The sequence below is a fragment of the Eretmochelys imbricata genome, chromosome 6, assembly GCF_965152235.1.
Source record: "Eretmochelys imbricata isolate rEreImb1 chromosome 6, rEreImb1.hap1, whole genome shotgun sequence".
In the NCBI taxonomy this organism is placed as follows: domain Eukaryota; kingdom Metazoa; phylum Chordata; order Testudines; family Cheloniidae; genus Eretmochelys; species Eretmochelys imbricata.
This window is the reverse complement of record NC_135577.1, coordinates 120445691-120457743: the sequence shown is the minus strand read 5'-3', so window position 1 is coordinate 120457743 and position 12053 is coordinate 120445691. Positions and strand designations below refer to the sequence as shown.

The 12053-nt window shown below is 37.7% G+C and overlaps 1 protein-coding gene across 3 annotated transcripts in view; it reads left to right on the top strand.

Moving 5' to 3' along the window:
• Positions 1 to 12053, top strand: part of PPM1A (protein phosphatase, Mg2+/Mn2+ dependent 1A) — a 53815-nt gene that overhangs the window by 28542 nt on the left and 13220 nt on the right. For 2 of the 3 annotated variants that reach the window (XM_077819529.1, XM_077819531.1), the window contains exons 2-3: positions 6378 to 7231; positions 9632 to 9749. In XM_077819529.1, coding sequence (XP_077675655.1) covers positions 6398 to 7231; positions 9632 to 9749 — 952 coding nt within the window. In that variant the 5' untranslated portion in view covers positions 6378 to 6397. Of the gene's footprint in view, positions 1 to 5807; positions 5829 to 6377; positions 7232 to 9631; positions 9750 to 12053 lie in introns of all 3 variants that reach the window. The other variant, XM_077819530.1, reaches the window with a different exon arrangement.

Genomic DNA, 12053 nt, shown 5'->3' with positions numbered 1-12053 from the left:
TAGCTCTCTGTAAATAGCTCGTCTGCCTTTGTTGCTATTCATAAAACATCCTAAATCAGTCAAATGAAACTAACGTGATTTGTTGTTCTACTGTTTTCTCACAAGGTTCTGAGTAGCAGTAGTCATGCTGACCAGAGTCCTGAATATTTCAGCCTATTGCACTGTGTGGGGAAACTAGGAATGACAGCAGAGGCACCGTAGCTTTGTTTGCAGACTCAGAAAGACAGTGCTTTGGCTGAATCTAAAGCTATTTTTGCAACCATGAGGCCTAGAAATTTATTTTTTTAAATGAAAGCTGGAATTCTGCAGAAACTGAAGGCTTAGCAGCTTGCTCTTAGGTGAAAGTTTTCAAGGTGCAAATGTATGTCTGTCTTTTTTAAAGCCCAACTTGGAGCAGAAGTGAAGAACTTCCCTGTTGACTAAAATTTTATATAGAGTAACATTGTCATTAATCATACTTTTACAAAAGCGTGATAAACCACATATGATAAACCTTTGTCTAATGCTTTCTTCAGACAGCATTATGCTTTAATGCTGTAGGCTTTGAATAACTAAATTTCCTAGGATGAGTTCCACAACCACATTGTGGTTGTCCTCCGGTCTGATTATATTCACTGCTACGTTAGATTTTAAAAATATATTAATTAACACAGGCAAACATCTCACCTTTAAATTCTAGTTTAGACAAAGTAGCAAGAGCTTTGACCTACCCTCATATTGGTGACGAAACTAACTTGACTGGAGTGGGGGTAGATACACTACTCCAAAAATTAACTGAACAGTGTTCCATTGGGGATTGCTAAAGTTTTATATGGTCAATCTGTATTAATAAAAGGTCTCATAGTCAAAGATATTGTCCTTTTAAAAATGTATACAAAAAAATTTAATGAAAAGGGAAACACCAACTTAAAAAGCACAGCTCTGTCTGAATATTTTGTTGCTATTTCTTTTAAAAGTTAACTCCTAAAACCTTTGTAATTTAAAGATTAGAGGAAAAAATCTAGTTTGTGTAGTTTGCATTTGACAAGCGCTTTGTGTATAGTCAGCTTTACTGTATTCTCTGTATGTTCACTTTCCCTTTTTTGTGCAAATGGTTTACACAGTAGCAAGGGGTAAGAAATACTTTACAAAACATGAACTTGCTGTGCCAAATTCTTATTTTATACTCACATTTTAAGTCCTGAATTAAAACTTGAAATTATTGAATTGATTAAATTCCATTGTTACTTTTTATAGAAGTTCATTCCAAAACGTTCAAGGAATGTTATAGTGGAATAAATGAGCTGTAGTTTTCTAGGAAATAATTCCATTTTTGATTTATTGTAACACTATAAAAGAGTGGGGATTAGGTCAGTATGATTTCAGTTGATGTTATAGCTGGAGAGAGAAATGCATTGTCAAGATGGTATACTCTATAGCAATTGTGGCATGACCCTTTTCATATGTGTAATATTTTGTATATGCTTTTAAGACATAGGTAACAGTATATAAAGTATGCATGCCTTAGCTACACTTGCTGTGGGAATAATTTAATTGATTATTGTGTTCAAATCCAGAATATTGTGGTAATATTTTAGCTATATTTCTTATTAAATAATGTAGATAGAACAAATGTGCACTTCGGCCATTGCATCTCCAAATAAATGTACAGTATATTTTTACAAGTGCATATACATAGGCCTTGTCTACACTACACAGTTTTCTCGACAAAAGTCAGGTTTCGTCAACAAAACTGGGGAGGTGTACACTCAATTATGCTCCTCCTGCTGATTTAATTCTCCAATGATGACATAGTAAAACCACCTCAACAAGCGGCATAGAGCTTTTTGCAACGAAGTTAGAGCAATACAGTGTCAGCTGTAGCTCACGAAAGCTTATGCTCAAGTAAATTTGTTAGTCTCTAAGGTGCCACAAGTTCTCCTTTTCTTTTTGTGAATACAGACTAACACGGCTGCTACTCTGAAACCTGTCAGTATAGGCTGTGCGCTTGCTTATGTTGCCCTAAGTATCCTCCAGGGTGTGTACCACAGTGCCCATCATGACCACCGGTAAGCAGTTTCTACTCTGCTGCAGTACACAGACATACACTCCTCACCCTTTAAAGCCCCAGGAATTTTTGAAATTTCCACTTCCTCTTTGCTCGGTGTGGACAGCTCACCTTGCATCTTCCTAGCTAACAATGCTTGCTTTCTGCAGCAAACACACTCCCACCTGGAGTGCACTGGAGTTGCTGGATCTGTTGGGTCTGTAGGGAGAGGAGGCTGTGCAGTCACAGCTCTGGTCCAGCTGTAGGAACTTTGACACCTATGAGCAGATTGCTTGTGGCGTGGTTGAGAAGGGGCAGAAAAGCATCAGTGCTGTGTGAAGATTGAGGAGCTGAGGCAGTTGTACCAGAAGGCAAGGGAGGCAAACCATCGCTCTGGTATGGTGCCAAAAACATGCCGCCTCATGAAATACTGCAGGATCAGTCACGTTGCATTCATAATGTTCATCACAAGACTGGTGAGCAGTGCAGCATCCATGCTTTCAGGCAGAGATGGTGGGTACAAAGTTTACGGGAGCAATTGAAAAAAGCACGAAACCTAGTTGGAAGCCCTTGGAATTATGGGACAGAGAAATCTGCATCATGGGGCAATGATCCTTCCCCCATGGTGTACTTCGATCCCTTCCCAGAACTCCTAGCAGGAGATGGTGGTGATTTTGCACAGTGGGGTAGCTACCCACAGTGCACTGCCTTATCTGTTGGTGCTAGAGCACCAACCGCGGATGCGCTGTGCAGACACAAGGATCGTTGTATGAATATGCACAAGCAATGTAATTACAGTGGTTTATTCTTGTCAGTGTAACTTAAGTCAACTTAATTCTGTAATGTAGATATGGCTATATACAGTATTTTGTTCATAGGCAGCATATACAGGTATTTAAATATACTGTCACTTTCCGATCAAATGTAAATATTCTAAGAACATAAGAATGGCCATACTTGGTCAGACCAGTGGTCCATTTAGCCAAGCATCCTGTCTTCCAGCAATGGCCAATGCCAGGTGCTTCAGAGGGAATGAACTTGAACAGGCAATCATTGAGTGATTCATCCACTCCCAGCTTCTGACAGTTGGAGGCTAAGGACACCCAGGGCACTGATGGACCTATCCTCCATAAACTTATCTAATTCTTTTTGAACCTCATTATATTTTTGACCCTCACAACATCCCCTGGAAATGAGTTCCACAGGTCGACATTGCATTATGTGAAGAAGTACATTCTTCTGTTTGTTTTGAACCTGTTGCCTATTGATTTCATTGGGTGACCGCTGGTTCTTGTGTTCACGTGAAGGCGTAAATAACACTTCCTTATTCATTTTCTCCACACCATTCATGATTTTATAGACTTTTATCATATTTTCCCCCTTAGGTGTCTCTTCCAAGCTGAAAAGTCCCAGTCTTTTTAACGTTTCCTGATGCTGAAGCTGTTCCATACCCTTAATCATTTTTGCTGCCTTTCTGTACCTTATCTCATTTTAATACCTTTTTTGAGATGGAGTGACCAGAACTGCACGTAGTGTTCAGAGTGTACCATGGATTTATAAAGTGGCATTATATTTTTATCATGTTATCTATCCCTTTCCTAGTGGTTCCTAACACTGTTAGCTTTTTTGGCTGCTATTGCATATCGAGTGGATGTTTTCAGAGAACTACCCACAATGACTCCAAAATCTTTCTTGAGTGATAACAGCTAATTTAGATCCCATCTCTATTTTGTATGTATAGTTTAGATTATGTGCATTACTTTGCACTTATCAAAGTTGAATTTCATCTCCTATTTTGTTGTCCAGACACCCAGTTTTGTGCAATCCCTTTGTAACTCTTCACAGTTTGCTTTGGACTTACCTTGAGTAATTTTGTATTGTCTGCAAAATGTGCCACTTCACTGTTTTATTCCTTTTTCCTCTCAGGCTGTGTGCGCTAGAGTATGCACGTTTCGCTTCCAACAGAGATGGGGGTGGGGGAGGAAGAAAATATCTGGAAAGCTACCAGGATTAATTTGTTCCTTATAGGTATTTAATGTTCTGCTGGAATAAAGTGTTGCTGTCATCTTTAAGACAGTGTGGATCAGTTCCTTTATATGCATAATGACAGGTTTCAGAGTAGCAGCGGTGTTAGTCTGTATCCGCAAAAAGAAAAGGAGGACTTGTGGCACCTTAGAGACTAACAAATTATTTGAGCATAAGCTTTCGTGAGAGACAGCTCACTTCACATCCGATAAAGTGAGCTGTAGCTCACAAAAGCTTATGCTCAAATAAATTTGTTAGTCTCTAAGGTGCCACAAGTCCTCCTTTTCTTTATATGCATGTTTACCCCTTGAAAACAACACATATAAGTGAAATGTTCTGCCACCATAACAGCCTCATTTGGGCCTGTGGCACACTGAAGTTGAGGACTCTTTCCTGGCCAATTTTATGTGTAGCCTATCAGTCATCAGATGGAATAGTACTTTGCCAGCTTTTCTTTATCTTGTGTTGCATCACGACAGGTTGCACAGTCCAAATGATGCAAAACTTCTGAGCATGCAAAATTTGAGCTGATTTGAGTGATTTAATGACTATGTAATTAAACTGGTAGGGATTAAAAGGGCAAGATGAATAGCTAGGGTGTGAGAGTACAGTAACTCTCACTTAATATTGTAGTTATGTTCCTGAAAAATGCGACTTTAAGTGAAACAATGTTAAGCGAATCCAATTTCCCCATAAGAATTAATGTAAATGGGGGTTGGGGGGTAGGTTCCAGGGAAATTTTTTTCACCAGACAAAAAACTAGCACACGCACAATATAAGTTTTAAACAAACAATTTAATACTGTACATAGCAATGACGATTGTGAAGCTTGGTTGAGGTGGTGAAGTTAGAGGGTGGGATATTTCTCAGGGAATGTCTTACTGCTAAATGATGAACTAGTACTCGGCTGAGCCTCAAGGGTTAACTCGTTGTTAATGTAGCCTCACACTCTACAAGGCAGCAGGAATGGAGGAAGGGGAGACAGCATGGCAGAGACAGACACACACAGAGCGTGTGTGTGTGAGAGATGCACATTGTCCCTTTAAGTACGCTGACCCCACTCTGAGTACATTACCTTTTTTAAATATATCAGGAAGTTGAGAGAGCAGCTGTGGCCAGCAAGCTCCTTCCCTCCTAAGCCCTGTCCTGTGTCCCCCCTGCTCTATGGAGATGGGGTGAGCAGGAGCACGGGGGAGAGGGGACACCCTGACATTAGTCCCCTTCCCTCCTTCCCTGCACACCAAGCAGGAGGCTCCAGGGAGCAGCTCCAAGGTAGAGGGCAGGAGCAGCACATGGCAGTGGGGGGAGAGACAGCTGAACTGCCGGCAATTGATAGTCTTCTGGGCGGCTGCTGCACGGGGAGCAGGGAGCTGATGGGGGGGTTGCCGGCCCACCCTGGTTCCATGCTCCCCCATCCTCTCCCCAGCTAGCTGCAACAGGCTGCTCTTCCTGCAAGCAGTGGACAAAGCAGGCAGCTGCCAAACAACATTATAAGGAAGCATTGCACAACTTTAAACAAGCATGTTCCCTAACTGATCAGCAGCGGGACGACTTTAAGTGAGGGGTTACTGTACAGAGCAATCAAAATAGACTAGTCGATTTACACTATTTAAAAGCATAGTAGTGTTTCTTGGGTACAAATATGTGCTTTGTTCTCTGCACCCACAGAAGAGTGAATAAAGAAAATATTAAAATATTTGCTTACTGTGTATATGAAATGTGAATTTCTAATACTTGTAATTTTATTTCCAAACAGATTTCTGCAAACATGTCAAAGGTAGTTTTTCCTCCTTGAATTATAAGCACACAGAACGTTTGAGGTTTTAAACACATCTGGACCACAAAATAGACATCTGAGAAGTTAGTTGCTGTAAAAAAAAAAAAAAAAAAAATAACCAAGTCTAAGATGTCTATGCTAGTTAAAATAGTTTGAATGGTGGTTTTTGTTATACTTATTTTCACTACAAGTGTTTTGATGAAAACCACAGACACTAAACTAGTGTAAACCTTCTTCATGCATGGTTACAGCTTAAATATTTACAAAAACATACAGAGTACACTCAATTAGTAGTGAGGTCCTTACTTAAATCAACAAAAGCAAAACAAGGCAGTTCAGAGTTAAGGCTGACATTTTAGTTAACTCATTATTATGTAAAATATTGAGTTAAGGACCAAAAGTCAGCCATAAATTTTAACTTCCCATCTTCATTTGTCTTACCTTAATATTATTTAAGTAACATTTTCTATATTTAATAGTTTCTAGTAACATGTTTAAATGGTTTTGTTTTGTAGAAATAGCTTAACAATAATATTCTTTTTTCCTTAGAACTGAAGGAACAAGTCATCATGGGAGCGTTTTTAGACAAGCCAAAGATGGAGAAGCATAATGCCCAAGGGCAGGGTAATGGGCTACGTTATGGGCTAAGTAGTATGCAAGGTTGGCGAGTTGAGATGGAGGATGCACATACAGCTGTTATTGGTTTGCCAAATGGACTTGATGGATGGTCATTTTTTGCTGTATATGATGGGCATGCTGGATCCCAGGTTGCCAAATACTGCTGTGAGCATTTATTAGATCACATCACAAGCAACCAGGATTTTAAAGGGTCCGATGGACCACCCTCTGTGGAAAGTGTAAAGAATGGAATCAGAACAGGTTTTCTGCAAATTGATGAACATATGAGAGTAATCTCTGAGAAGAAACATGGTGCAGATAGAAGCGGGTCAACAGCGGTGGGTGTCATGATTTCTCCTCAACACACTTACTTCATCAACTGTGGAGACTCAAGAGGTTTACTTTGTAGAAACAGGAAGGTTCACTTCTTCACACAAGATCACAAACCAAGTAATCCACTGGAGAAAGAGCGTATACAGAATGCAGGTGGTTCTGTAATGATTCAACGTGTGAATGGCTCTCTTGCTGTGTCTAGAGCTCTTGGGGACTTTGATTACAAATGTGTCCATGGGAAAGGCCCTACAGAGCAGCTTGTCTCACCTGAGCCTGAAGTTTACGAAATTGAGAGATCAGAAGAAGATGATCAGTTTATCATACTGGCTTGTGATGGTATCTGGGATGTTATGGGAAATGAAGAGCTCTGTGACTTTGTAAGATCCAGACTCGAAGTCACTGATGACCTTGAGAAAGTTTGCAATGAGATAGTCGACACCTGCTTGTACAAGGTAGCCAGAATTTTAAGAGGAGAAACCTATTATGTTTTCAGTAAAGTAGTAGGAGTTTCTATTGTCAACAAGATGAAAATAAATTTCAATTCAGATCTATAGAGTAGCTGAAGTTTAGTTTCTGTACAATTTTGTAACAATAACTATATGATACAATCATTCCACTGTTGAGCCATTTACTAGAATGCCATTGGGGATATAACTAGGAGCAGCAAATAGTAAGGGCACGTGGACTTCAATAATGGGTCGTCTTATTTGTTTAGAAGTTTTTAAATCATATAAAGATATGTTGCGCTCTATGGCAAGCTAGTTAGCACTTTTAAAAATGACCAATGGAAATAACAGTGCCCTTTTTGCTGCTTCACAATGCAATAAAAATGGATTTTAAAACGTTTGATAGAAATATCAGGTCTTATATCACGTTTCATATAGAGACTGAATTACTTGAGAATTGGTGGTATTGGCATGAGTGGAAAATTTAGTAGCTGAGGAGAAATGATCTATTTCTAAGATTAAAGAAAGGAAATGGAAAAAATATATAAGCAGCTTTTATACCTTCCAAAGAAGTAAATAAAGGCCACAAACAATTTATTTTTTCCTCTTCTGTCACTGGGGAAACGTAGCATTTCTGCCTGAATCATGCCAAAACCATACAAAATGACTGAACTTTGGTTTCTAAAATTAAGAACTTCAATTAACTACTGAAATCTTTGATCTGATTTTTTTTAAATTGTTCCTTATATAATTTTACATCTGCATAAAAAAAATCTTTTCTTGTACAGTTACTTACAGATTATTACATATAGCTTTTAGCTGACCAAGAGTCCAACTAATTACATCTGCTCAAGAAGACAGGCACAATTTTTACTTAATAAATACAGATTTTGTGATTGGTTTTTTTATGCAATGAGTCCGAATTTGTATGTTTCTATAAACAAAATGAAAGGTTGTTCTGTTGCTTAATAGGACAGACTGAACATTGTTAAAATTTCATAGTTTGTTTTAACTTTCCCTAGACAAGCATTTAATCCTATTTATAAAACTGAGCTTTGATATGCAAGCTGTAAATAAAGGCAGGATCGCATTGTTAGTATTGGCACCATATCTCTAAAGAGGTGTGAAACAATGACCCCGTTAACTATGTAATAGTTTTCTAGAGACAAGGTGGGTGAGGTAATATCTTTTATTGGACCAACTTCTGTTGGTGAGAGATATCGGAAGACAAGCTCCACAGAACTCTGGTATCTGTCACCAACAGAAGTTGGTCCAATAAAAGATACTACCTCACCCACCTCGTCTCTCTAATATCCTGGGACAAACGTAGCTACAACAACATTGCATAAATAGTTTTCTATCATTTTAAAAAGTTAAACTTCATTCACTGCCAGTTTTTCATTTATAATTTCAGCTGCGCTAGTACGGGAAATGTAAATACCACAGGACAATACTGATTGGTTTAGGCACCAATCTTGCAAATACTTGCATCCGTGCTTACCATTATTCACATGAGTAGTCTCATTGGCTTCAATAGGACTACTTGTGTTTAAAGTTCAGCATCTATGTAAGTGTTTGCGGAATAGGGCCCTTAACAGCTGGAAAATCATTTGAATCAATATTTAGTACTTTTTTCTGCAAAGCATGGTTGTACAGTACTGCATTCAAGTATTTTATTAAAGTTGTGCTTATTTTGCTCACTTGCGTTCTAAAAGTTTACATAGTGAGAAATATTTCTATGTGCAAATGAAAATGTGTATGTCACAAACACTACTTCCTCTTAATGACTGGCCCTTAGGCCTACTGTGGGGAACTGTTTATGAAAAATGCACATTTGACGCTAGCAATATTTTTAGGTGTCTAAGTTGGGTTTTTTGATTTGCTTTATAACTGGCTTCAGATACCTTAAATATTCCTATTTCAGCATTTAATATATCTACAGCTAATGTAATCTTTCCCTCCAAACAATATTAATATTTAAGCAGGATGGAAACAAGTTTTATAAATCTCAGGAATAAATCTCCCATGTTAGTTTTGCAAATAATTTCAGCATTCAGCAAGACGGGAGTCATCAACTTGTAGGCTCATTGTAAACATCAATCATGAAGAAAAAAGTTAACAAACTACATTTAAAAGCCTGTTTGTACTGAATGATACTCAACATGCAGACTTCTTGAACAGTTATTTGTAAATGATACCATTTTTTATTTAATGGTATGATGGAAGAAAAGTATTCTAATTTCACATGATGAGCAAAATATTTTACTTACTTAAAATTTTATTTTTTATTTTAATTTTAAATAATTTTATAAACTGCTTTGATATGGCCTTGGGATAAAATCAGTGTGTATTACTCACTGGATACAGGATATTGTCTCATCTGTTTTTGTTTTTTTCCACTACCAGGGAAGTCGAGACAACATGAGTGTGATTTTGATCTGTTTTCCAAGTGCACCAAAGGTATTGCCAGAGGCGGTGAAGAGAGAGGCAGAGTTGGACAAGTACCTGGAAAGCAGAGTAGAAGGTGGATCATTTAAAAAAAAATAAGTAGCTTTGTTTCTAAACAATCCCCCAAACAACTAAACTCTAACACCTGTAGGGTTTTTTTTATTAAACCTTTAAGTGCCGTTGGACATTTAGGCTGTCTGCACTTGGAGCTAGGAGGTGTGATTTCTAGCTTGCATAGACATACTCCTACTAGATCTCATTGAGCTAGCGCTCTAAAAATAATAGCGTAGCCGTGGTAGCGTGGGCTGCTTTGGACAGTGGCACAGGCTAGGTACGTCGACTACAAATGCTCCTGGACCCTGAGATATACAGGCAGGACGGATAGCCTTTGCTGCTGCTCACTGCTGCCCTTGCCATTGTGGCAACATTACTATTTTTGGAGCTTACAAGAGTGTCTCTACATGAGTTGGGAATCGCACCTCTAGCTCCAGGTGTAGATGTAGCCTGCATATACATCTCTGAAAAAGGCACTCCTATATTCCGTTGGATGTATGCTGTATGTCATGACAAAATGCTACTGAAACAGAAACTGCAGAAGCTTATGGCCCTGGAGATTCTATTTAGGATGGCAGAGGAAAGTAATCTACTTGTGCTCAAAGTTCTTGATGAGTCCATTGGCATCACTAACTTCAGGCCAGTAAATTCTGATTCCTGGCATGTGCATTTGAATGAAATCTGGCAGCATATTTTTGAAGATGGTAATTTGAGTGCCATTTTTCTGTAAAGCTATGTACAATTACATGGCCCTAATAAGTATATTGTATGATAATTTAAGGGCCACAGCAATGTTACTGTTAACATAATAGCACTTGCTAATATGATTATATTTAAGAGTAAAAGCCTATCAACATTTGTGTTATAGCTAAACCTTAAACATTCATACTGAACTGAAGCTGGGCATATAATGTACAATCCTGCCAGTAACCTTTTTAAAAGCAAATCTTATTTTCATTTGTGTTTTTTATATTTTAAAAGGGAAAGAGAAGGAACTGTTGTTTCAGGCACTTTGTGCCATATACCTAATGTGTTGATTTAAACCATAATTTAATAATTTTGTAATCTGGACTGTAGTGCCTTTGGGTATTAAAAACTGAAGCAGAGATTGGGTTTAAGAAGCAGCTGCCACTGGTGTGCTCAGATCTCCTAAATATTAAATTTCCTAAATATCTGAAACACTTACTGTACACATGCAGTTTAGTGTATAGGTGAAATTAACATTTTTCAAATGGAAACATATTGAGGATATAGATTTTAATTAATCAGTTATTATGAATGTATCATGCTGTTAATATCTAGGGTAAGAGTCCCTAATAGCATACATTGGCGTGATATACACAGCTCTTAGGGTTTGTCAGATCAGTGACTGATGAATTATATAAATGCCCCATGAACTTTTTTCCCTTTTAACTGTTAACAAAAATCTTGGAGATTGGAGATTTGACTTAACTCTAAGGCCAAAGTAAGTTAAGGTTGCATCTCCATTAACTGATCCCATTGGCCTGTGTGTATTACAGTAGATGAAATGGGAACATCACGTCCAGATATTGCTGAATGAAGATCCTAAGTATTAGAACTGCATAAGGTTATGCTGTAGGGAACAATGCATTTGTTTGGTTGCTGAGTTTCTTGCATTTTTAGAAATAACATACTTCAGGGACAAGTGAAACTTCGTTTTTGTCTGTGTGAATGGGGAAAATTTACATGATATAAAGCACTTTAATCCGAATTCGGTGGACACATTTAGAAAAATATATTGCTGCTATAGAGTCCACACTTTGTTTTAAAGTTATTTTCCTTGGACTTAAACATCTTTTCCCTTTGATAATGCACACAGAAATAGTATTTACACTTTTTATTATAAGCAAAAAATGCAACCGGATAGCAGTTTATAACATAACATAGTTTCAGAACTTACAGTCCTCACTCGCATGAGTGAAATTTTTGGGACTTAATGTGAGAAAGGTAAACTCAAGCCACAATGTCACTTTATTACATTAAACTTAACCATATTTATGCAATTAAAATAAGATTGTTTCATGCTGGAAACTTAATATACAGTATTGTCTACTGAGGTGGGACTAATATGGCCATTGCTGAAACTTTCAACACTGTGCTGAATAATCTTACTACTGTTATCTTGAAATGCCTTAGTAATAATGCAGTTTTTAAGATTTTAAAAGTTTCAATTTCAGTTGAAGAAATTGGTAAATGTAAAGAAATTCTGCAAGTAGTTTTTACCAGTCTGTAATGTCTAATTTAGAAAATTAAAATACAATAAAATGGAAATTTTGTGAATGAGCATTGCAGTACATAGCAGTTA